Raw genomic sequence first — 27,146 nt, forward strand, 5'->3', positions numbered from 1 at the left:
AATAATTGTTGAATAGTGAATGTTTGGTGCATCCCTACAGTATTATGCTCTTTAAAATCATGTTCTTAAAGAATAATTAATGACTTGGGCAAATAGGATAGTTAGGAGGAGAAAGCTGGCTGGGACAAATATGTACATGGTTTCAGTATTTTGTGTGTGTGCTTCAGTTGTGTGCTTGAGTGAGGCATTTTAGTGGATTCTCTGTATAGTGTCTTCCTCAGATTGATATCAACATGGCCAGATTTCAGGAACTTAGCTTTTCATAGGCTTCTAGCTGCGGGTATGTAGAATATGTCCTTTCTCCTGACTAAATGTATTATTTAAATGAACTCATATTTTATTTGATTTTCATTTTGTATGCCCAGAAGGGCTTACTGGGAAGAAAATAGTTGAGTGAAGTCTTGAAAGGAGGTAAGGAAGTGAGCCATTTAATTCTAGCGTGTTACCAGGCGAAAGGAACAGGATGGACAGAGGCCCTGAGGAAGACACATGCATGGTGTATTCACAAAAGAGCAGGGCAGGCCATATAACTGGAAGGGGTAGTAGGACTTGAGCCCAGAAAAGGGGCAGATAGTAGAGAATCTTCTAGTCATTGAAAGGAGATGGGCTTTGACTTCAGGTAAGAGGAACATTCACTCTAGAGAGAGAAACATTCCAGACAAAGGAACATACATTCTAGAGAGCGGAGCATTCTAAAGAGAGGGATACCTGGATTGGCCTTGTATTTTAACAGGATCACTCTGGCTTGAATGTTGAGAATCTCCTGAAAGGAGGCAAGGATGGAGGTACGGGGACCAATTATGAGACCAGTAATCAGGAGACAGATGGTGGTGGCTTAGTCTAAAGGAGTGGCAATGATGAGGGTGGTGAGAAGTGCTGGGATTCTTTGTTTAGAAGGCTGAATGGCCAGGACTGGCTTGATGGATTGGATGAGAAGCATGAACGAAATAGAAGAGGCAGGATAACTCCAAGGTTAACATGAACAACAGGATGTTGTTAACAACAACAACACGATGATGTTACTCTTACTGATGCCGAGACCTTGTTTGGACCTGTAATGTGGTTATGTGTGCTTAGTCGCTCAATCATGTCCGACTCTTTGCGCCCTTTTGGACTGCAGCCCACCATGCTCCTTCTGTCCATGGGATTCTCCAGGCAAGAATACTGGCGTGGTTACCTTGTCCTCCTCTAGGGGATCTTCCCGACCCAATGATGGAAACTTCACCTCGTATGTCTCTTGCACTGGCAGGCAAGTTCTTTACCACTAGTGCCACCTGGAAAGCCCCATGGTTGGTACTTTAATAAGTACTTTTTGAATGTATTTGCATTTAACCCACCCCCTGTCTTTTTGTACTGATCTCTCTTTAGTTCTGTATTGCGAGAGTGGTCCTTGATCATCTTTAAAAAAAGTTCACACTGAAGCTATATTCATGGGCCATCCATTTCTAGGCCTAAGTCATGTTGTCTAGTATCTTCAGAGACTTTGTTAGTTACCTCTGCCTCTCGGCTCCCTCCTGAGCTAAATTGACAGATCATTTTTTTGTTCATTTTAATAAAAGACTTGTCAATATCTTAGACTTTCGAAAAACATGTAAAAAGCAGATTCACCGATCTTTGAAGAACTACAAAAGAAAAATATTTTTCCAAGAAGAGGTTGTAGCAGTAATTTTATACGATGCATTTAGAAAATGTTGATAAGTAGCTCCTTTGTTTTGTGACTGAGTCACTTTTTTTGATCAGCCAAATGGAGCATTTATTGAGTACCAATATTAAGAGTCCTGTATTATGTGTTATCTTTGCTAATCTATTTTCTTGTATTATTAATATCAAGGCTACTTTGTAGAGGAACAATGTCATGTTTTTTTATGTCAAACAGCTGAAACTTCACATATCTTCCCTGGCTTCTGTAAGTTGGTTTCCAGACTCAACAGTGATAGGTGTATCATTTTGGAATGCTATTTTTCACTCTTTTAGTACAATTTATAATACCTTTGTCTCTTTTAGTGTGTTCTTTTTTATACCACAATCAATATGAACTTCTTGGTGTCGTGAACTATGTCTTTTAGTTAGATTTAAGTCTCCATGAGATCACTCCTAGGCACAAAACTGCTGAGTTCCTGACTATAGATTGAATTAAAATAGTATTTTCCTTTTAAATGAGTTTCCATCAGAATTACTGTTTTGAAACCATTGCTTATGACTGGTTTGTTTAAAGTTCTCACGCCTGCTTTGGGGTGAATAGTTGAGAAAGGCTTTAGGTTAAAATTGCACAGACATGCCATGAGTTTTGCCCATTTTATTTATCCACATTGGGGAATTCTTGTCATAATCAAGACAGAATCTAAGATGCTTCAGATAAAAAAGAGCATAAGATAATCATAATTAGATAGTATAAAAATGTCAGCCCCAAATGATACTAATTATTTTTTCCTGAAGCATAACTAATATCCCAAAGCAAAAGTACAGTTGATTTTCATTTAAAATCCCATTAGAATTATTACATATGGTGATTATAATAATTGACATAAATGTCTACTTGATGAAGGTATATATATGTTATACAGTGTCAAAAATGTAAATAAAACCATTGAATAGGATATGTTATAAAGGAAATTTTAGATGGAGGATTTTCTCAAGAATACATTATGTGGTTCATTCTCATTGATAAAACTCAGAGAGGTTAAGCAACTTAATGCCATATAATTATTTGATATCAAAATTGGAAAGAGAGCTTCATTCTCCTCATCTCATTTTATAATTTACTATATCAAATTGTGTCTTATTACATATTGTATCTTAGTATATCAAGTTAATGATTACATTTACAACAAGCTATATTTATTGTTTTTTATTTTTTAATTTTTCTTAGATTATTTGTAATCTTTATCTTCAGATAACTATGAAAATTAATTAAAGACAAACAGCCAGTAGTAGGGATATCTGAATAGGCTCCAAAGGTACTTGCACTGGAATAACTGAATTCAGAGGGGAAGTTATTTGTAGACAGTTCTGTGAAGAGTAAGTTGTGTGGAGACTTATCTTTATAGCAGTATGACTGGTAGTTTGCCTGTACTTCCCAGGAAAAAATTTTTAAATGTTGGATAAAACACTTAAAAGGTGTTAAGTTGCTTTGATGAGTTGGCAAGTAAGTTAGGGTAATTGAAGCAAAAAACATAAAAGGACTGCAGAAAAATATTAAAGAAAGTACTACCAAGGTAATTTTCATCCTGAGGGTATTTGCCAAACCTGAGTGAACTTGCAAGACACAGAATAGAAGCAAAACCCAGAACCTACTTAACCTTGGGCATCTAGTAGAACATACCCCCGACCTCTACATAGAGTATATGGATCATCTAGAAATACAGTCTTATTTTCCATAATCTCTCCACCTCCTGTAAGGGACTCATAGGCCAAAGGGAGGAAAAATTGCTAGGGAAACCAGCTTCATTGCTAAAATATACATCCTCTGGGGGATGTGAGAAAATTTCAGAGTGAGAAGTTAGTTTACAGTGGGTTCCAGATTGGTAGTACCCTTAAGTAAACTAGTAGACACTATCACATGTTTTCTGGTAGAACATACCTTCTCACCAGTCCTCAAAGAATTGCTCAGGATAAATTTCTAAGGGAATGATCTTATGAAACATACATACAGAATACATATAGGATAAAAAGTTCCAGGAATAAGATTCAGCGCGCGGGGAGTGGGGTGTAGGGCTGCCCTGGTGATCCAGTGGTTAAGAATTCTTTGCAGTGCAAGGGAGTCGGGTTCCATGCCTAGTGGGGGAACTAAGGATGCCACACGCCATGGGGCAACTAAGCATAAGCCCGAGCGCTGCAACTAAGACTAGACGCACCCAAAAATAAATAAATAAATCTTGAAAAAATAGCATATTTTAAAAGAAAATAAGATTCAGCTGAGGTGAGAGACAAAAGAATCAAATCAGCAAAGACTTCAGTATTGCAATTATGAGGCACTTAATACAGGCTTATATCAAAATGTTGTTTTAATTTATAACCTTTTGCCATAATGGGCTTCTACCTTTCAGATCTTTTTCTTGCCTCATTCCAATATCTGTATATTTTTAATTGCTGCATCATATTCTAGTAATAGACATGATTATCTATTATCTATAAATTTATCTATATATGTAAATGTTTGTATCAGCTATATGCATATTTGTGTGTATGTTTGTAATTGGTTCTCTATTCTGCATTTTAAGTGATTTTTTTTTTTTGAAGTTTAATATAGTGTTCTATGATAAACATCTTTGTTGGTCAAATCTGAAATTAATCACGATTTTTTTTTTATGGAGCCTAGGTGGAAATTCTTAGAAATTTTGGGGTCTAGTAGTATAAACTGTTAACATTTAGGGTTATGTGCTTTTCAACAATCATGACTGATCAAATGGAAAATTTTAAATTTGAGAATAAGTACAAGATATAATTTTGCCAGAAAAAAGTGGAGCAAACACGAGTGTAAAAATTCACTACAAATTTATTCTTTTTTTGGTGGGTGGCTGACATTGAACTTGCTGCATTTAATGCAGGACCAGAGGTGAAGATTTCAAACATAATAGGCTCATTAAAAAAAAAATGATTGTCATTATTTCAATTGTAGATGAATGAGAGTAATGTATTTTTTTATTAACACTGTATTCCATTAGAGTAAAAAAAATGTATTGGTCATTGAGAGCTGCAAGGAATGGAGAGTCTAAATAGGTTGTAAAACACTGATTATTTTTATCAATCAATTGGTTGAGCATCGGGTATGCACGATCCTATATTGTGCTCTACATAACAATAGACAAACAAAAATGCCTCTGCCAGGTATAGTTCTGAGTATTGATCATGTCATGGTTCATGTTTAGCTGACTTGAAAGACCAATTTTGTTTCATTGAGAATATTGCAAGAATTGTTGCCTAGGATGCCTGGAAAGTTGACTATTGCTGATTAAACCTAAACAGTGACTGGTAAAGTTATTTAAAGCCACCTGTGCTTCAGTCATCCAGATGCTTCCAACGAGCCATGAAATAATGCTGTTTCTGTTTAGATGCCAGCTCTGATTGTCTTTGTCAGTGAGCTGAATGCTACCATGTTGTGCCACTTGTATTTCGACTCTTAATTTATATTTGAGGAGACCTTTATCTCTCTTACTTCTGATAGTCATTTTAGGTTATTATACTTTATACCTGTCACATCAGGCCCTGCAAAATAATTCTCCTTTCAAACTTTGGGAGTGCTTCGACTTAAGCATGACTCTGAGTGTGAAGATAGTGACAGCATTTAACAATACCATTTCTTCCAAATGAACTGGTTTATTTATGCGCTAATCACTTCCAGTGGCCTGGGCTCTATTGTAGACCATTTCACAGGCAAAATAAGATTGATGGGCCCAATCTGTTTTCAGCTTTGGTGCTTATTCGCACCATAAATCTACCACTCAGCTGGCAAGACATCCTCAGAAGACTCCTGACTAGTCAAACATGCGTGTTAGGTCAGCCCTGCAATGGGCTCATCTGATTAGAGACCTTCACTGCATTCTGTCATCTTTCATATCACTCTTGCTTTATGTTAACAAGAATGACTGAGCAAACAGTAAAATCTTCTGCAATCTGAAACTTGAGTGAGGAGAGAAATGTTATTGTCTGTTTTAATCACGGGTGATGAGCCAGCATGGAAATAGTACAGAAAGCACAGATAGTTACCAAGTTGCACCAGTGCCTAAATGCTTATGCCCTAGTTGTCCCCTGTGACACATGGTAATGCTTTGTTAATGGTGGAAACAGACAAGGCTGCCCCTACCGAGGGGCTTCCCAGGTGGCTTAGTGGTAAGGAGTCCACCTGCCAAGCAGGAGACTCAGGAGACACAGGTTCGATGCTGGCATCTGGAAGATCCCCTGGAGGAGGAAATGGCAACCCACTCCAGTATTCTTGCCTGAGAAATCCCATGGACAGAGGAGCTTGGTGGGCTATAGTTCATGGAGGCAAAAAGAATCTGACATGACCTAGTGACTTAAGCAGCAGTAGCCACTTCAGGAATTAGCAGATGGGGTAGGGCTGGCGGGAGAGGGTTTTTCTGGAGAACAAAATACATTTCCTCTGAGTGCTGACCACTGCAGCACACAGCTTACACACACACACACACACACACATTCAGATTTTATTTTTAAATAATTAGTTATTCAAAAATATAACAGTAATCAACATTGGGACATAGACTTTTTGGAAAACAGTCTGCTAGTTTCTCAAAATGTTAAACATAGAGTTACCATATGACCCAGCAGTTCAAATTCTAGGTATATACTGAAGAGGAAACGTATGTCCACAGAAAACTTACCCGTGGGTGTTCATAGTGACATTGTTCATAATAGCCAGAAAAGTGAAACTATCCACATGTTTATCACCTGGTAAATATATATGTGTGGTATATACCTACACTGGAATAAATATTCAGCCATAAAATGAAATGAAGTGCTATACTGATAAATGGGCTTCCCCAGTGGCTCAGCGGTAAAGAATCTGCCTGCAATGCAGGAGCCGCAGGAGATGTGGGTTCAATCCCTGGGTCAGGGAGATCCCCTGGAGGAGGGTGTGGTGACCCACTCCAGTGTTTCTTGCCTGGAAAATCCCATGGACAGAGGAGCCTGGCAGGCTATGGTCCATAGAGTTGTAGAGTCAGCCATGACTGAAGTGACTTAGCACACATGTGCTGGTAAATGGTACAATGTGGATGAACTTTGAAAACATTTTGCTAGGAAACCAGGTCCCCCAAAAGTAAGGTTGGAACTCCAGCTTACATACACGAGAATCTCTGAGCTAGATATACCTGACTAGCCACAAAAATATATGTAATAGATGGAAGATAATTAAAACTAGAAAAGCTATTAAACAGTGGAAAGAGAAAAAAAGAATCAATGCAGTCTCCTGCTGTAGCCTTAAAATAAAGTGAGTTGGAGGATAATGTCACTAAGATAGGAATGCTCCTCACCGATGGTCAATTAAAGTTCCCTTGTGCCTTATTGATCAACCATTAAAAAATCTGCATGCAGTGACTGTGGGTCCTTTGGTAATTGGGTCATACCTCACATTATGCTCTTCTTAGACACGCATCTCAAACTCCATTCCAGAAACAGTCAGGTCTGTTACCTTCTTTGACTTATGCTCATGAAGAGCTCCAGGTGAACACATTTTATAGATGGCTCAGGATGAGTTATTAATAACCTTAAAAACTGTTGCTTCATTTCTCTTTGTTCCTTGTCATCCCAGCCTCCAAAACCTCTTCTCATTTATTGTTAGGAAGATAATTAAGGAACTGGTGTGTTTTTTTTTTCTCCTCCTGATTTAACTAAGAGACATTAGTTTAAATAATAGATTATTAATAATAATAGATTAGATTATTATAATCCATAAAATAATAGATTTTATAAATCTATTATAGATATATTATAGATTATTATAAATTTCACTTGTTACTTAGGAGCAAGAGTATATTCAGTTCTTGAACTACAAAATGTGATTTTTACTTCTTTGTAAGAATCATTTCATGATCTTTAACTGAAAATCTAGGTGAGATTGTCTTACTTGAAGCAACACTCAGATGACTTCCTTGCTTCCCAGCAGCCTGCTCCTGGTGAAGTTGCCAACAAATAAGTTAGTGCGGTGTACAATACTATACTGTTTTTTGTGCTTCTAAACACGTACTGTGTATCCTCACAATAACCCATCATTGGGCAGTCCTTTATTTAGATGGTTCTTTCCCTACATGATACCTTATATACCTAGTGAGTATACCTAGGTATACTAGGTATATATACCTAGGTAGAACCAAAAAGGACTTCCCTTTTCCATCTGGTCTGAGATCCTTGGAATTTCCTTTCTTTCTTTTCATTTCTCATTCTTACCCCAGTCGATGACTGCCCATGCTTCTGACAGGGAAGAATGGCAACCTGAGAGGTACATATCATCCCTATTTCATTATAAGCTTTGAGTACCACAGGAATCCACCAGCATCACTTGCTTTTCTCACAGGGTTTGCCATGTTCATATTAAATTATAGATGGTTCGAAGTCAGAGAAGGGAGGGTGTTTTTCATGAGTATTAGCCCAGAATTTATCCTCAGCATTTTCAAGAATTACAGAGGGCAGAAGAAATGGAGACAAGGGTATGGTATGATTGGAATGTACTAACAGTGAAATATTCTTACCAAAAAAAAAATGTGAAGTCAGAGATATGTTAAGTAGCTAGATGGGGGAAATCCTTTCATGATGGACACATAATATATCAGATTATTATGGTGTATATTTTAAATATCTTATGGTGTTAACTGTATCTTAATAAAGCTGAAAAGAAAAAGTATAGACAAGGTTTTAAGTTAAAAAATAAAAACCTTCACTTACATATTAGGACTGCTCATTTATTGTGAGACCTTTGAGGCCCTTTCATCTTCCCCTTTTCATTTGTTGCTAAACTTAAAAATACACAATATATGGGCCTTAAATGAATAGACATGTAGAACTGACCTGTAGTAACAGTTAAAAATAATAATAATAAAAAGCACCAACAGCAGCAAGGAAGCTTATTGGAATTGTTTGCTTAAAAGGAGGAACAGATTTAAAAAAAAATGAATTTCTGTCCGTGTTTAGGCATTAATACAGGCAGATTGTACAAGTTCCGTCCTCAAAGGTGTCAACCCTTTCTTGTCTTTCTGCCTTCATGTCCCTGGACCTCCAAGGAGCCATCAGGAGTAGTTTGAGTTTGGAGGGGTCATGATATCCTCTACTGGCTAGTCCAGAGAGAGGGGGGAAAAGTAGAATTCCAATTCTTGTTGTATCAGGAAGTGTTATTTCTGGCCTCAGTTGAACCATTAAATGTCTTTCCCCTGAAACATTTTCTGCATGATGGTTTTATCCACAGAATGTTGTTTTTCTTAAGCTTCACTTACATTTTTGATCAAGAGGTTTCTTTGTGCATTAACTTGAATAATCAACTGTGATATTTATAGTGTTGATTACATGGAAAATGCATTTTATGTGTCAAGCCGCTGTAAGGCCAGGGTTGGTTGTTGTTTAGTCGCTAAGTTGTATCCAACTATTTTGCGACCCCATGGACTGTGCGCAAGGGCTTCCCAGGTGACTGAGTAGTAAGACATCCACCTACCAGTGCAGGAGACAGGAGAGACAGGGATTTCATCCCTGCATCAGGAAGATCCCCTGGAGGAGAAATGGCAACCCACTCCAGTGTTCTTGCCTGGAAAGTTCCATGGACCAAGGAGCTTGGTGGGCTACAGTCCATGTTATCATTGTTGTTCAGTTGCCAAGTCGTGTCCAACTCTTTTGCCACACTGTGAACTGCAGCCCACCAGGCTCCTTTGTCCATGAGATTTCCCAGGCAAGAATACAAGAGTGGTTTGCCATTTCCTTCTCCAGGGCATCTTCTCAACCCAGGGATTGAACCCAAGTCAAAACCTGCGTTGCAGGCAGATTCTTTACCACTGAGTCACCAGGGAAGTCCCTAAAGAAAAAAAAAAATCAGGATTTGCTGTTCCCTATTTTAGAATTTTCCTGTGTCTCTCATCATCTACATCATTTGATTCAACCTGTGAGTTTCTTGGAACTATAAGATATTAAGCACAGTGGGGTTCCCTGGTGGTCCAGTGGTTACCAATCCACCTTGCAATGCAGGGGATGCAGGTTCAATCCCTGGTCGGGGAACTGAGATTCCACATGACTGTGAGCAGCTAATCCCACGCACCACAACAAAAGATCCTGCATGACACGAAGAAGGCCCCACCTTGCTGCAACTAAGACCTGATGCAGCCAAACAAAGACCCTTTAAAAATTATTAAACACATCATAGCATATATAGTTGGGAAAAAATTGTTTGAATTCTGGACTAACCATGTGTGTGACCTCGAGCAGGTCACATCTCCCAAGCCCCTTGCTGCTGCAGCTGCTTCGTCACTTCAGTCATGTCTGACTGTTTGCAGCCCTCTGGACTGTAGCCCGCCAGGCTCCTCTGTCCATGGGATTCTCCAGGCAAGAATACTGGAGTGGGTATACTATTACAGGGATACTATTATTATCCCTCTCTTGACCTTATTCCTACACCCTGTGTAATACTTTCTACCTGACTTAATTGTGAACCATGTAACATTACAACTGGCCAGGAATAAAATATAATTGAGCAATGAAATATAGGCAAGCCATTGACATGTCTTATGGTGGGAATAAGTAATTTACTTCTATTTTGTAGGTTGTCTTCTACAAAAAATATTTTAAATGAATACAGTTTTTCAGCACTTTATTGAAACATAGATTCCTCACTGAGCAAACTTCAAGCAAAACACAACTGCTTGTTTCTGTGTGGTTTGTACATAGAATTCAGTTGGTCTGAAAGAAATATTCTTTATCATTTTCCATTTGCTTATTCATGTACTTTTTAATTGAAGTGTAGCTGGTTTAAAATATTATGTTAGTTTCAGGCAGAGTAATAGTAATAGTGTTAGTTGCTCAGTTGTGTCCAACTTTTGCTACCTCATGGACTATAGCCTGCCAGGCTCCTCTGTCCATTCTCCAGGCAAGAATACTGGAGTGGGAGATATAGGCAGAGAGTAACATGGAAACTTACATTCAATTCAGTTCAGTTCAGTCACTCAGTCGTGTCCGACTCTCTGTGACCCCATGAATGGCAGCACGCCAGGCCTCCCTGTCCATCACCAACTCCCAGAGTCTACTCAAAACTCATGTCCATCGAGTCAGTGATGCCGTCCAGCCATCTCATCCTCTGTCGTCCCCTTCTCCTCCTGCCCCCAATCCCTCCCAGCATCAGGGTCTTTTCCAGTGAATCAACTCTTCGCATGAGGTGGCCAAAGTACTGGAGTTTCAGCTTCAGCATCAGTGCTTCCAATGAACACCCAGGACTTACCTCCTTCAGGATGGACTGGTTGGATCTCCTTGTAGTCCCAGGGACTCTCAAGAGTCTTCTCCAACACCACAGTTCAAAAGCATCAATTTTTCTGCGCTCAGCTGTCTTCACAGTCCAACTCTTACATCCATGCATGACCACTGGAAAACCCATAGCCTTGACTAGATGGACCTTAGTTAGCAAAGTAATGTCTCTGCTTTAAATGCTATCTAGGTTGGTCATAACTTTCCTTCCAAGGAGTAAGCGTCCTTTAATTTCATGGCTACAATCACCATCTGCAGTGATTTTGGAGCCCCCCAAAATAAAGTCTGACACTGTTTTCACTGTTTCCCATCTATTTCCCATGAAGTGATGGGACCAGATGCCATGATCTTAGTTTTCTGAATGTTGAGCTTTAAGCCAACTTTTTCATTCTCCTCTTTCACTTTCATCAAGAGGCTTTTTAGTTCCTCTTCACTTTCTGCCATAAGGGTGATGTCATCTGCATATCTGAGGTTATTATATTTCTCCCAGCAATCTTGATTCCAGCTTGTTCTTCTTCCAGCCCAGCATTTCTCATGATGTACTCTGCATATAAGTTAAATAAGCAGGGTGATAATATACAGCCTTGATGTACTCCTTTTCCTATTTGGAACCAGTCTGTTGTTCCATGTCCAGTTCTAACTGTTGCTTCCTGACCTGCATACAGGTTTCTCAAGAGGCAGGTCAGGTGGTCTGGTATTCCCATCTCCCTCAGAATTTTCCACAGTTTATTGTGATCCACACAGTCAAAGGCTTTGGCATAGACAATAAAGCAGAAATAGATGTTTTTCTGGAACTCTCTTGCTTTTTTGATGATCCAGCGGATGTTGGCAATTTGATCTCTGGTTCCTCTGCCTTTTCTAAAACCAGCTTGAACATCTGGGAGTTCATGGTTCATGTATTGCTGAAGCCTGGCCTGGAGAATTTTGAGCATCACTTTACTAACGTGTGAGATGAGTGCAATTGTGCGGTAGTTTGAGCATTCTTTGGGATTGCCTTTCTTAGGGATTGGAATGAAAACTGACCTTTTCCAGTCCTGTGGCCACTGCTGAGTTTTCCAAATTTGCTGCATATTGAGTGTAGCACTTTAACAGCATCATCTTTCAGGATTTGAAATAACTCAACTGGAATTCCATCACCTCCACTAGCTTTGTTTGTAGTGATGCTTTCTAAGGCCCACTTGACTTCACATTCCAGGATGTCTGGCTCTAGGTGAGTGATCACACCATCGTGATATCTGGGTTGTGAAGATCTTTTTTACATTAGCATATATAAAGTAGATAGCCAATGGGAATTTGCTTTTTGACTCAGGAAACTCAAACAGGGGCTCTGTATCAATCTAGTGGGGTGGGATGGGAAGGATGTTCAGAAGGGAGGGGATATATGTATACCTATGGCTGATTCATGTTGAAGTTTGATAGAAAACCACAAAATTCTGTAAAGCAATTATGCTTCAATTGAAAAATAAATAAAACTAAAAAGAAAAAAAAGAATACTGGAGTTGATTGCCATTCCCTTATCCAGAGGATCTTCCTGACCCAGGGATTGAACCCAGGTCTCCTGTGTTGCAGGCAGATTCTTTACTGTTTGACCTATAGGGAAGACCAAGTTTCAGGCATATAGCAAAGCAGCTCATTTCTATACATATATATTTTTTCAGTATAGGTTACTATGCGATATTGAATATCGTTTCCTGTGCTTATTCATGCATTTATTTAATAAACATTTTAATATACATTTGCCAAGTGCCTATTATGTACCAGAAATTATTTTAGGAACAAGGGTTACATCTATGAACAATAGTCTGTAAAAGTATTGTTGCTGATAATTATACACTAGGTAAGAGTTGAGTCCAAAACATGATCCTTCCTCAAAGTGGCTTGTTGCCTGTATTTCCCTCCCAGACCCAATAGCAGCAGAATCATCACCAGTCCTGATTTTCTTGACTTGTCCATAATGTAAGTCATTTGAGGGTAAGGGTAAGTGTTTTATCTTTGTGTGCTTCTTAATGTAGCACTAAACATGAATCTCGCGTGCAGACCCATATTAGACGTTTGGTGGTGCTGGTAGCAGCAACAACAGCATTAAGTCATAGAGGTAATTTGTGCTTTAATAGGTACTTTCTAAAGGACTTACTCTTAAAAACCCCTCTTGTAAGGTGACAGGTGTGAATTCAGAGAACTCTGAGACCATTCATCTGGCTCATAGAACCAATTTAAAACCCTATTTATTAATGCAATCAGGAATTCCCTATTTTTTGTGTTGTATGCATTTTCATAATTCTTAGAAAGTATTTATGAAGCAACATATTTGCTGTAAAAAAGTTCACCTTCCAGTCATAAAATAGAATGAAGTCATGCCATTTGCAACAACATGGATAGGCCTAGATGTGATCATAGAAAGTGTAATAATCAGACAAAGACAAATATATGATATCACTTATATGCAGAATCTAGAAAAAATGATACAGATGAACTTATTTGGCAAACAGACACTCACAGACACAGAAAACAAACTTTTGGTTACCATTCAGGGTAGAGGAGTATAGGCGGACATGTTGGGAGAGATAAATTAGGAGTTTGGGATTAACATATACTTACGTGTGTGCATTCTCAGTTGTGTCCACCTCTTTTTGACCCTATGGACTGTAGCCTTCCAGGCTCCTTTGTCTATGGAATTTTCTAGGCAAGAATACTGGAATGGGTTGCCATTTCTTATTCCAGAGGATCGTCCCGATCAAAGGAGTGAACCCACATCTCTTGTATCTCCTGCATTGGCAGGTGAATTTTTTACCACTGAACCACCTGGGAAGCCCCAACGTATACACACTACGTATATAAAATAGGTAAACAACAGGGACCTACTGTTTAGCACTGGGGATAGTACTCAATATCTTTTAATAAACTATAATGGAAAAGAATCTGAAAAAGCAACCCAGGGATCAAACCCAGGTCTCCCGCATTGCAGGTGGATTCTTTACCAGCTGAGCCATAAGGGAAGCCCCCAAAAATGTGTGTGTGTGTGTATACACACACACACACGTATGTAATTTGTATAACTGAATCACTTTGCTGTACACTTGAAACTAACACAAGATTGTAAATTATACTTTAATTTAGAGAAAAAAAAGTTAACCTTCACTGTGGTTCTTTTCTATGTGGAAAGGCCAACTTTAAGTCCAGAACACATTAGAAATGTCAGGTGAGGCATACTGTTGTCTGTGGCTCAGCAAAAGTGGCTATCTAATTCTATACTGTTTTCATCTAATCTCTTGGCACAGAGGCATTCATCATTTTAACATCTATACATTTAATGTTGATTTTTTAAAAGTTATGTATTTGATTGCACTGGGTCTTCCTGGCTGCACAGTTTTCTCTAGCTGCGGTGAGCGGGGGGGCTACTCTTTTGCGCAGACTTCTCTTGTTGCAGTGCGTGGGCTCTAGGGTGTTCGGGCTTCAGTAGTTGCAGCATGTGGGCTCTAGAGTACAGGCTCAGTAGTCAGGTTGCTCGGGCTTAGTTGCTCCCAGGTTTGTGGGATCTTCCTGGACTGGGAATTGAACTCCTCCATAGTCCCTGCATTGGGAGGTGGATTCTTATCCACTGTGCCACCAGAAAGTCCGAATACTGATTGTTTTTAACTGAAAAATTAAGAGAAAGACTGGTTTTCTTCTGTTAGGCTATAAGTTTTCTTAACAACTGTTTCAAACTTTCACTGCAATGCTGTTGACTCCAAATTAAGACAGACATGTTTTTATTGGTCTCACAAATGATATTGACTAGTATGGTGTTGCCTAAAGTATCATGGATAGTATTTTTTGAATTTGAACCTTTTGTATATTCAGTTTATGTTCCTCTGTGTGGGTGATCATTTAAATCCTTATCTGCTTAGTAATTCTAAAGGGAAAAGGAGATAATCATTTATTTGAGATGTACCAGGTGTCAGACACTGTACTGAATGCCCTGGAGTACGTTATCTTCTTAAATCTCTTTGAAAAAGTTTATTGCAATCTTTGTTTTATGAATGTGAAAGCTGAGGCTCAGAAAATTTGAGTATCCTTGTCACCCTTACACTAGTAATAGGTAGAGATCTGGAGTCTGACACAAGTCTTTTTGATTCTTCCCATTGTACCGTAGTCCTCCCTGCAGCAACCTTTCTTTCCCTTTCTTTTTGAGATCTTTGTTTTGTATTTTATTAACATGACTATGTTTATTATAAACTACATCAAATTCTAGCTGGGAAGAAGTCTGGGAGCTAACGACTTATAAGTAGATGGATTCTTAAAGAAGGGCCTAGCTAAGATGCTGTCATCCTGAAGTCACTGGGTGGCCCTGGCACCTTTTGCCGCTCACCTGAGGGAGCCCGTCAGCCACTGTCCTCCTTGTGAGGACCAGGAAATATGACCAGGGCATCTCGCCCCCTTCATTCTGCACAAGATGTATTCTACTTGTAGTACGGTTGTCAGCTCCCTGGTCTTTCCAGCCATCCATCACCTTTCAGCATTTTCCCTGGTGCCTGTCACCTGGCCCGTGACTGCGGGGATTAGACTGTGGGCATCATGAATGAAGGGGCAGGAAATGCTCCATCCTTCAACCCCCGCTTTTCTCAGGTTTGAGCAACGTGCTCCCCAAGAACGTTCATGTCAACGACTCCCTACTTACTTCACGACCAGAGGCATGTGAGCAGAGGTGGCGGGTTGTGTTTCTCGTTCAGAATATTGAAAAGCGAAACCTCAGAGGCGAGAGACTCACAGACCATACGGTTTTTTGGCCATGGCCTTTACTTTTGGTTCTGACAGCTTTATTTTCAAGACTATTTTCACCGGGTTGGTGCTGTTTCCTAGTCATTTAGTAAGCTAGATTTGGACTCGTAGCCTGTAAAGAGGAAATCACATCAAATACAGTGTGGATGGCGCTTGGTGATGAACCTGGAAAGGTCTACAGAGGTCCTATAGATGAACTTTTGGTTGTCGGTTGAGGTGGAGGGGGGTGGATTATTCTGCTTTCTTTTCCTTTTCTTTTCGATTCTGCCCAGTCTTTGCTTTTTGATTAGTTTAACCCTACAGTGTGACTCAGTACCAGTCTTTATGTAGCTCACAGGGACTTAGAGGAATTGAAGCAGGTTGTCTCTTGACGTACTTTCATCATGCCTGTGTGGTCACAGCGAAATCTTCTTCTCGCTGACGTTTCTAGTGGCTCCTGTGCCCTGTTTTTGGTGTCGCATCTTTATGTCTTCTGTGTGTTCATCATGTGATGGTCATCAGCAAATGTTGATTAGGCATACCTACCATTTATAGCACTTTGTGGGTACACAGAAAATTGCTGACACGTGTTATGTTCTTGGCAGTTTATGAAGGACTTGCACACAATACTTTCTCATCTGATTCTGATAACATACGACTAAGTTAGGTCACTGTTTCTCCCTTCATTCATTCAACAACTATATTTTTTGTAAGTACTTTCTGGGATGTTGCATTCCACACAGGGAAGAGGTTACATAAGAATTAGAAAACAGATGACAGTAACAGGAGACTTACGTTAAGGTTATATGATCTGTTTTATAGAATGTCACTGCTGGACTTCCATGGTGGTCCAGTGGTTATGACTCTGTGCTTCCAGTGCAGGGGGTGTGGGTTCCATCCCAGGTTGGGGAACCAAGATTCCACATGTCATGAGGCGCTGATCCCTGCACCCCCAGAAAAAGTCGCACAGTAATCCAAGTCTATGCCCCGACCAGTAATGCTGAAGAACCTGAAGTTGAACGGTTCTATGAAGACCTACAAGACCTTTTAGAACTAACACCCAAAAAAGATGTCCTTTTCATTATAGGGGACTGGAATGCAAAAGTAGGAAGTCAAGAAACACGTTGGGCAAATTTGGCCTTGGAGTACAGAATGAAGCAGGGCAAAGGCTAATAGAGTTTTGCCAAGAGAACGCACTGCTCATAGCAAACACCCTCTTCCAACAACACAAGAGAAAACTCTACACATGGACATCACCAGGTGGCCAACACCGAAATCAGATTGATTATATTCTTTGCAGGCAAAGATAGAGAAGCTCTATACAGTCAGCAAAAATAAGACCGGGAGCTGACTGTGGCTCAGATCATGAACTCCTTATTGGCAAATTCAGACTTAAACTGAAGAGAGTAGGGATAACCACTAGACCATTCAGGTATGACCTAAATTAAATCCCTTACAATTATACAGTGGAAGTGAAAAAATAGATTTAAGAGACTAGATCTGATAGACAGAGTGCCTGATGAACTATGGATGGAGATTCCTGACATTGTACAGTAGACAGGGATAGAGGCCATCCCCAAGAAAAAGAAATGCAAAAAAGCAAAATGGCTGTCTGAGGAGGCCTTACAAATAGCTGTGAAAAGAAGAGAAGCAAAAGGCAAAGGAGAAAAGGAAAGATATTCCCATTTGAATGCAGAGTTCCAAAGAATAGCAACGAGATAAGAAAGCCTTACTCAGTGATCAGTGCAAAGAAATAGAGGAAAACAACAGAATGGGAAAGACTAGAGATCTCGTTAAGAAAATTATAGATACCAAGGGAACATGTCAGGCAAAGATGGGCTCAATAAGGATAGAAATGCTATGAACCTAACAGAAGCAGAAGATATTAAGAAGAGGTGGCAAGAATACACAGAAGAACTGTATAAAAAAGATCTTTACATCCCAGATAATCACGATGGTGTGATCTCACACCTAGAGGCAGACATCCTGGAATATGAAGTCAAGTGGGCCTTAGAAAGCATCACTATGAACAAAGCTAGTGGAGGTGATGGAATTCCAGTTGAGCTATTTCAAATCCTGAAAGATGATGCTGTGAAAGTGCTGCACTCAATATGCCGGGAAATTTGGAAAATGCAGCAGTGGCCTCAGGACTGGAAAAGGTCAGTTTTCATTCCAATCCCAAAGAAAGGCAATGCCAAAGAATGTTCAAACTACCACACGATTGCACTCATCTCACATGCTAGTAAAGTAATGCTCAAAATGCTCCAAGCCAGGCTTCAGCAATACGTGAACTGTGAACCTCCAGGTGTTCAAGTTGGATTTAGAAAAGGCAGAGGAACCAGAAATCAAATTGTCAACATCCACTGGATCATCAAAAAAGCAAGAGAGTTCCAGAAAAACATCTGTTTCTGCTTTATTGTCTATGCCAAAGCCTTTGACTGTGTGGATCACAATAAATTGTGGAACATTCTGAAAGAGATGGGAATACCAGACCACCTAATCTCCCTCTTGAGAAATCTGTATGCAGGTCAGGAAACAACAGTTAGAACTGGACATGGAACAACAGACTGTTTCCAAATAGGAAAAGGAGTACATCAGGGCTGTATATTGTCACCCTGCTTATTTAACTTATATGCAGAGTACATCATGAGAAACGCTGGGCTGGATGAAGCACAAGCTGGAATCCAGATTGCTGGGAAAAATATCAATAATCTCAGATATGTAGATGACACCACCCTTATGGCAGAAAGTGAAGAACTAAAGAGCCTCTTGATGAAAGTGAAAGAGGAGAGTGAAAAAGTTGGCTTAAAGCTCAACATTCAGAAAACTAAGATCATGGCATCCGGTCCCATGACTTCATGTCAAATAGATGGGGAAACAGTGGAAACAGTGTCAGGCTTTATTTTTTTGGGCTCTAGAATCACTGCAGATGGTGATTACAGCCTTGAAATTATAAGACGCTTGCTCCTTGGAAGGAAAGTTATGACCAACCTAAACAGCATATTAAAAAACAGAGACATTACTTTGCCAACAGAGGTCTGTCTAGTCAAGGCTGTGGTTTTTCCAGTAGTCATGCATGGATGTGAGAGTTGGACTATAAAGAACACTGAGCTCTGAAGAATTGATGCTTTTGAACTGTGGTGTTGGAGAAGACTACTGAGATTCCCTTGGACTGCAAGGAGATCCAACCAGTCCATCCTCAGGGAAATCAGTCCTGAGTGTTCATTGGAAGGACTGATGTTGAAGCTGAAACTCCAATACTTTGGTCACCTGATGTGAAGAGCTGACTCATTTGAAAAGATACTGATGCTGGGAAAGATTGAAGGCAGGAGGAGAAGGGGATGACAGAGGATGAGATGGTTGGATGGCATCACCGACTCATTGGACATGAGTTTGAGTAAATTTCAGGAGTTGGTAATGGACAAGAAGGCCTGGCGTGCATGGGGTCAATGGGGTTGCAAAGAGTCAGACACGACTGAGCGACTGAACTGAATGAATGGCATTGTGGACATCAGGAGAGGGGCATTTGACAGTTTGGGCTATACCTCCTGGGCCCTGAAGGAATGGTAAGAGACAAGCAGTTTCCCCAGATAGAGCCCGGTGTGGGCCGAAGCACTGAGGTAGTCATCATACAGTGTGTTCAGTGTCCATGAAGATGCTCGTTTGGAGCTGTGTTAATCAGGCCTGTGTGTAGTTATTGAGTATCTAAAATCAGAAATCTTCAGAATTTTTAGAAACCGTTAGAGATCATGCAGTCCACTCATATTTATCCTTTGAAGATATGCTCATACTCATATTGAGTAGATTAGTGCGTTATTTTTGTAGATTTATTTGTTTTGTAGGAAGTCATTTGAATCATTTATGTTTTTCCTAGAGTGCAGAATTTAACCTGGTTTCTTCTGCACATGTGCACGTTTCCTTGGTGATTCAGTTGTGACTTGCTTTTATGATCTTGAGAAGTATTAATAAAGATATTATTATTCTGTGCTTTTTTTGGTCTGTAACCAAATCATGTGAAGTTTGGAGGAAGATTTTTATTATAGGAGTAGTGTTTGTTGTAGTGTTGACTCTCTTGTTTTACTTTTAACCAAGCAAAATCATTGACTTGGCAGAACACTGCTATCTCCAATGCAAATATAATAATACAAGATGCATTTTTTTTCCCCAAATGAGAACAAAAAGCTCATGATTTTGAATCAAGTGCTGTACGTGTCATTGTATTTTCTGTATTTCTTAAGAAAAACCATTCTTTGATTCGTTGGTGGAAACAGCTAATCCAAATGGGATTTGTTTAAACTCTGATGCCTCTGGGAAGTCTTGATGATCCAGGCTATAGATTTCTTAAGCTTCACATGTTTTTATCAGTCAGTTTCTAAGATACCTCAGAGACCATTAAAACATAATAAATCAGGTGAGGTTCAGTTATGTTTGGTATCATGCAAAGAACTATAATTAAAATGAAGCTATTTAATTCAGAAAAAATGAAATGCAATATTGTATGTGTATATTGTTAGGGTTTTGAGAAAGTCTATTAAATAGCATCTACCTTCCCTATCTAGAGTTCTGATACTATTGTGAAATAATGTATGTAAGCAAATGGAAGGTGAAATACCACTTCCACTTTTCTGTTGATAGAGGCAGGCTGAAAATGTAACCTAGTTTGAGAGCAAAATGTGCTTGCTGAACATCAGAATTAGACAAATTTACTTGCTTTTAGAAGGTGCTGGACCATTTCATCCTTCTCTGAGAAGGTAGGACCTTTATTTGCTAAACTTAGTGAGACAATGCTGACCTTGTATAGGCATTCTGATTTCTGAAGTGAAATAAGAATGTTGCTAAGCTGTGCATCCCCAGCGTTTTCTTCTTAGTTTTACCAAAGGAGTTTACTCCCCCAGAGTGAGTGAAAGATGGAGAGAGGCCAGAGATTACTTTAATTGAGCTTCATTTTAATGCAAAGAAACAGGATTCTGGGGGACATTTCTCCCCACACCCTTCGATGTACATTTGTCACATTGTCAACTCTGAAATTAGGCCATATCTTCAATTAGTGATGTCTTAATGGCTATTAACAGGAAAATAGTCATAACAAGTTGTTTTTGCCTCAGTATGTGTGAGCTGAGTGGTTATTCTTCACATCTGAACCCTTCAGTGTTTCAATTAGTGAACCTGTTAAGGACCGTATGAGGAGAGAGTATGAATCTTGGTTGGTATAAGAACACCTTCTCTTTAAACCTTCTAATCGCATCAAGAACATATCAACATTAAACCTTACAGAATGGATATCAGCAGTTTGAAGTAAAATACTGGATGTACTCAAATCTTAATAAAGTCTTAAATTTATTTATAAATTATTTAACCTAGTTTTGTAATGTAAACTTTAAAGAACTTTCCATAAGAAAAAGAAAATCCTAAGTAATAAAGAAGCATTGTATACTTTAGTTAGCAGGATTCTTTTTTCTTATTGTTGCTTATAACAGTAGTGTATCTTAAAATTAATGGGGTTTTAGATTTGATGAAATAGGCTTGGTTAGGTTCACATGGCCTCTGCTCCAGCCTTTGCAGCCCTACCTACACAAGCCTGAGTGGCTCTTCTTCCTTCCTCTGAACTCTGCTGTCAAAGGTTGACACTGAAATAGTTATTCTTACTGTGCTTCCATGTTCTCACTCCAAAGTGAAAAATGCTAATCCATTGCTTATTTAATGAGGAAGACTGGATCAAGTCATTCAAAACAATTTCGTAAACATTAAAGGTAGCTGTTTTCAAAGTTGATCTTCCTTATGATAGGATAACATACATCTGATAGGCTTTTTTTTTTTTTTTTTAAGTTCTAATAAGCTAATCTCTCTTTTACTTTTTTCTGAAAGGGGGTCCTGATGACAACTTAATTGAAGGTGGAGGAACAAAATTTGTTTGCAAACCTGGAGCCAGAAATATTACCGTCATATTCCATCCATTATTAAGGTAAGTCAAATCCTATGTACTTACTGAAGATCAATATTTTCATTATTTATGCTGATATGCTGAATGCCAGTAGGTCTGTCAGCATTGAAACAAGTCATAAAAAGACATTGTTGCATTTTATAGGGCCTCACAATCAAAGTTGTCAATAGAAAAATAATGTCAACCCTCCTAAGTAGCTACTTAGTCTCAAGAGTAATACTTCATAAGTATGTTTATTTGATCTTCTTTCTTTCCTATTCCCTGTCCCTCCCCTTGTTATTATCCCTCTCTTCCCCTCCTTAACTATTTCAGGGTTGGCAAAACCCATAGAGAAATCTAACCTGTCACTTGTTTTTGTAAGTAGATTTTTAATTGGCACAGTCATGCTTATCCATTTATGTATTGCCCATGGCACTTCTGGGGCTCTAGGTACAGAGTTGAATATCTGAAACAGAATCCATATGCCTCACAAAGCCAAAAATATTTTCTTACTGGCCCTTTACGGGAAAAAATTGCAGACCCATGATCTGTCTCACTGATTTAAACTAATGACTTTGAGAATATCCTTTGAGAATTAGCAGTTCTCTGAACAAATAATGACTTACAAAAACTGAAAAGCATTGTATCAATCAATATGGTTTTATATATTGAAGGATAAAACTTGATGAGTAGAATGAAATCTATCACAATGCTTAGTTTATTGTGATAATGTGATTTAAGAAAAGAAGAATCTGTGATACTTCCGTTTGAAAAACTTCTAAGAACTTCCCTTGGTGGATCAGTGATTAACATTCTGTACTTCCAATACAGTGGTTGCAGGTTAAATCACTGGTTGGGGAACTAAGATTACACAATGCTGTGTGAAATATATAGTGTCAATTAATTTATATAATTCATTACATGCTGTGTGTGTGTATATAGATAAATATAAATATATATACACATATATTTATATATTAAGTGCAACTTTTAGAATTTCTAAATTAATTAACTATCATATACATCAACTGACTTTGGTAATTAGTTTAGGACTTAACCCTTTTCCAATTACAATTGATTTCTACTTAGTCAGTGTTCCTACTTGTTAGGAAAATGGGAAGATAGCTTAATTATTATAGGCATCTTCTGACCTAGATCAAACACCATAATTTACTGCCAAGTATGCTATTGCTTCAATAAATGTAATCCTAATATTTACATTTGTTTTTAACTATGGAAGAAATCTTTGGGAAGTTTCATTAGCAGTACTGCCACTTTTCAAGATTTTTTTTTCCCCATAAACTTATTTTTTTCTTTTTAAACATGAAGTTAGAATAAAAAGTGCATATACTTATTTCACACTAAATAATGCATTTCTGGTAGAAATACTGGTATGATTGAATGTATTCCTGACAATTCTTTTTTTACTATTTTATTTATGTTGCTTCACTAGAGAGTTGTTTTACAGCTTGATAATACTTCTTTTACCAGTGTTATTTACTTATTTAGTCTCTACTTTTATTCAGTATTTTAATTGATTATTGATTGGAACTAGAGAGAATTTTGTTGCATAATGCAAATAATTAATTATTCTTTCTCTGTGTAACTCTTAGTGGAAGTCACAAGACTGTTAAGCGGTCTACAAGGTGACTTAATTCCTTCCTAAGCAAATGATCATTATAGACTTTAAATTAGCCTTTGGGTCAGATTCTAACCTTGCTTCTCATGGTTCCATGGGCTTTTGGAACTTCAAATGACTAAAATCTTTCAGTGTTTTTTTTTTTTTTTAATTTTAGTTTATACACTTCAGCATTGGCTGATTACTGAATTTATTGTTTCTTCTAAAGTTGAGAAGTTTATGAGAGTTCCCTGGTGGCCTAGTAGTGAGAATTATGGGCTTCCACTGCTACGACTCAGGTTCAATCCCTGGGTCAGGAAACTGAGATCTTGCAAGCCCTGCAGTGTGGCCAAAAAAATAAAGAAGTTTAAAATTTTAGTGTTGACAGTGAGAAGAATCAGTGTGCATTATCTTACTAGTATATTTTACTTTGATGATTATCATAAACCATTTCTCATTTCTCCTGTAGTCATTCATGTGTTCATCTTTGTTGTTGTTCATCACTAAGTAGCGTCTGATTCTTTGCTGCCCTGTGGACTGCAACACGCCAGGCTTCCCTGTCCTTCATTATCTCTGGGAATTCGCTCAGATTCACATCCATTGAGTCGATCATGCCATCCAACCTCCTCGTCCTCTGCCACCCCCATCTCCTCCTGCCCTCAATCTTTCCTAGCATCAGGGTCTTTTCCAGTGAGTGGGCTCTTTACATCAGGTGACCAAAGTATTGGAGCTTCAGTTTCAGCATCAGTCGTTCCAAAGAGTATTCAGGGTTGATTTCCTTTAGGATTGATTGGTTTGATCTCTGTGCTTCCCAAGGAGCTCTCAAGAGTGTTCTCCAGCAGCGAAATGCTAAAGCATCAATTCTTTAGTGCTCAGCCTTCTTTATGGTCCAACTCTCACATCCATACATGACTGCTGGAAAAACCATAGCTTGAACTATACAGACCTTTGTAGGCAAAGTGATGTCTCTGCTTTTTAATACACTGTCTAGGTTTGCCATAGCTTTTCTTCCAAGGAGCAAGCATCTTTTAATTTGGTGGCTACGAGCAGTGTCTACAGTGATTCTGGAGCCCAATACAATAAAATCTGTCAGTTGCTACTTTTTCTGTATCTGTTTGCCTTGAAGTGATGCAAGATGTGAAGTGGGACCCGATGCCATACTCTTAGTTTTTGAATGTTGAGTTTTAAGCCAGTTTTTTCGCTCTCCTCTTTTACCCTCATCAAGAGGCTCTTTAGTTCTCTTTGCTTTCTGACATTAGAGTGGCATTATCTGGATATCCCAGGTTGTTGATATTTCTCCCTGCAACCTTGATTCCAGCTCGTAAGTCTTCCAGCCCAGTATTTAGCGTGATGTACACTGCATATAAACTAAACAAGCAGGGTGACAGTATACAGCTTTGATGTACTCTTTCCCAATTTGGAGCTAGTCCATTGTACCATGTCTAGTCCTGTGGCTTTTTGACCTGAATATAGTTTTTGCAGGAGACAGGTAAGGTAGGCTGGTATTTCCATCACTTTAAGAATTTTTCACAGCTTTTTGTGATCCACACAAAGGCTTTAGTGCAGTCAACGAAGCAAAAATAGATGTTTTTATGGAATTCTCTTGTGACCAAGTGGGTGTTGGCAATTTGATCTCTGGTTCCTCTGCCTTTTCTAAATCCAGCTTGAACATCTGGAAGTTCTCAGTTCATGTACTGTTGATGCCTAGCTTGAAGGATTTTGACAACTACCTTGCTAGCATGTGAAATGAGGTAATTATAAAGTAGTTTGAACATTCTTCGGCATTGTCCTTCTTTGGGATTGGAATGAAAACTGACCTTTTCCAATCCTGTGTCCACTGCTGAGTTTTCCAAATTTGCTGGTATATTAAGTGCAGCACTTTAACAGCATCATCTTTTAGGATCTGAAGTAGCTCAATTGGAATTCCATCACTTCCACTAGCTTTGTTTGTAGGTTTGAATACCAAGGCCTACTTGACTTCACACTTCAGGAAGTCTTGCTCTAGGTGAGTGATCACACCATGGTGATTATCTGGGTCGTTAAGACCTTTTTTGTATAGTTCTGTAGTTCTTCTTGCCACCTCTTCTTAATGTCTTCTGCTTCTTTTAGATCCTTGCTGTTTCTGTCCTTTATTTGCCCATGCTTGCATTACTCAGCCTAACAAGATATTGTGTGCAATTAAACCCTGAATAAGCTTTTAATGGTGAGAGGTCATCTAATCAGTTTTTCTGCCTGTGGGTCTAAAATGAACAAAAGCATATTGAAATAAAAAAGTTTCTAGCCATACCTAGGTAGATTCTGAGATACTTTGACCAAAATATAAACCTAAAAAATAATAGGACTTATATCTGCACCCCCCCGCCCCACTCCCGACCATTCCCACTGACATATTTGTTATTTTTTTGTTTTTCTGGAAACATTTAACCAGAATGGATGAATTTGCTCTAATAGACTGGTTTTATTTTAAAGGCACTGAATTGGGGGAATGGAAGGAAGGTACATTAATGTTGAAACTTGAATGACATGTTTCCCTTCTGTCTAGGTCTGCCATGAATTTATACTTTTTCAAAAATTTCTATTTTTGAGTAATTACATTATGGTAATTATTAATCAGCATCTAAATGTTAATAAAGTTAAAAGTAAAGTGAAGTCACTCAGTCGTGTCCGACTCTGTGTGACCCGGCTCCTCTGTCCATTGCATTTTCCCAGCAAGAATAGTGGAGTGGGTTGCCATTTCCATTACCAAAAAAGTGTGTATTTTATTGAGGTATTAACCGCAGTTTGCTATAGAGTAATAAGATTCAGTTATAATTAATATATAATCTAGCCATTTTAGGAACTTTGAAATTACTTTGTGGCTGCTGTTTGGGGTGGGGGGTGCAGAGAGAGTGGGAATTTATTTTTCCATATCTATTTTTTTAATTTCTTATTATTCTTTATTCTCTAAAAACAGATTATATTGTACCTTAAATTTGTTAGTGGGCTTCCCTGCTGGCTCGGTGTTAAAGAACCCGCCTACAAATGCAAGAGATGCAGGAGACTTGGGTTCAATTCCTGGGTCCAGAAGATTCCCCTGGAGTGGGAAGTGGCAATCAGCTCCAGTATTCTTGCCTGGGAATTCACATGGACAGAGGAGCCTGGTGGGCTACAGTTCACGGGGTCTCAAGAGTTGGGCATGACTTAGTGACTAAGCAACAGTGACAAGGTTTGTTAGTACAATTCTTTCCTATAACAAAAAAAAAAAAGGGTGAAGATAGAGTTATTACTTGAAGAACTAATTGACTGCAGCCATCAAACTGAAGTATTTAGAAAACAGTCTAAAGCTTTACCTCTCTTTACTGCATGCATTTATTATTGCATGCATTCTGGAATAATTAGGCACATTAATGTGGCTTGTCACTAATGTGTCTCTAATGAAATCAAAACCATGCATTTGACTGTTGTGTTCACCATCTCATATCTGTGTGTAGGTTTTCGGTTTTAAAGGTGGACTCATCAAAGAAAGGTGGTGGGATTTAACGCCAGTGCATCATCATTTGAGAAACAGAAATTCCAGGTGTTTAGAGCCAGTCAGACATGAGAACTCAGGAGTTCAAAGAAGTCTTCTCATTGTATCCTCACATAGCCCCTTCCCCTTCTAACTAGGACCCTAGTCCTGTTGTATTAGGGTCTCACCCTTATGAAATCATCTTTTCTTAATTATCTACTGCAGAGAATGTACATTAAATTTTGCAGTTAGAACAAATTTGGTGACTTAATTTATTAACTGATTTATTTGACCATTCTTTAAGCACTAAAGCCATTGTTTCAATGGAAAGGAGATTTGTATACTGCATGGTAGAGAGGACAGACCAATAAAAGTGGGTGTGGGGGAGCGGGTATGAGTGACCACTTTGTAGTGTTTGATGTTGGTTAAAGCACTGT

At 38.8% G+C, this 27,146-nt stretch overlaps 1 protein-coding gene across 2 annotated transcripts in view; it reads left to right on the forward strand.

The window, feature by feature from the left end:
- The window catches only part of EXOC4 (exocyst complex component 4), an 811,011-nt gene that overhangs the window by 328,021 nt on the left and 455,844 nt on the right, over positions 1-27,146 (forward strand). For both annotated transcript variants that reach the window (XM_043463745.1, XM_043463746.1), the window contains exon 10: positions 21,550-21,646. In XM_043463745.1, the coding sequence (XP_043319680.1) occupies positions 21,550-21,646 (97 nt within the window). The remainder of the gene's footprint in view (positions 1-21,549; positions 21,647-27,146) is intronic.

The sequence above is a fragment of the Cervus canadensis genome, chromosome 3 (genome assembly GCF_019320065.1).
Source record: "Cervus canadensis isolate Bull #8, Minnesota chromosome 3, ASM1932006v1, whole genome shotgun sequence".
Classification (NCBI taxonomy): domain Eukaryota; kingdom Metazoa; phylum Chordata; class Mammalia; order Artiodactyla; family Cervidae; genus Cervus; species Cervus canadensis.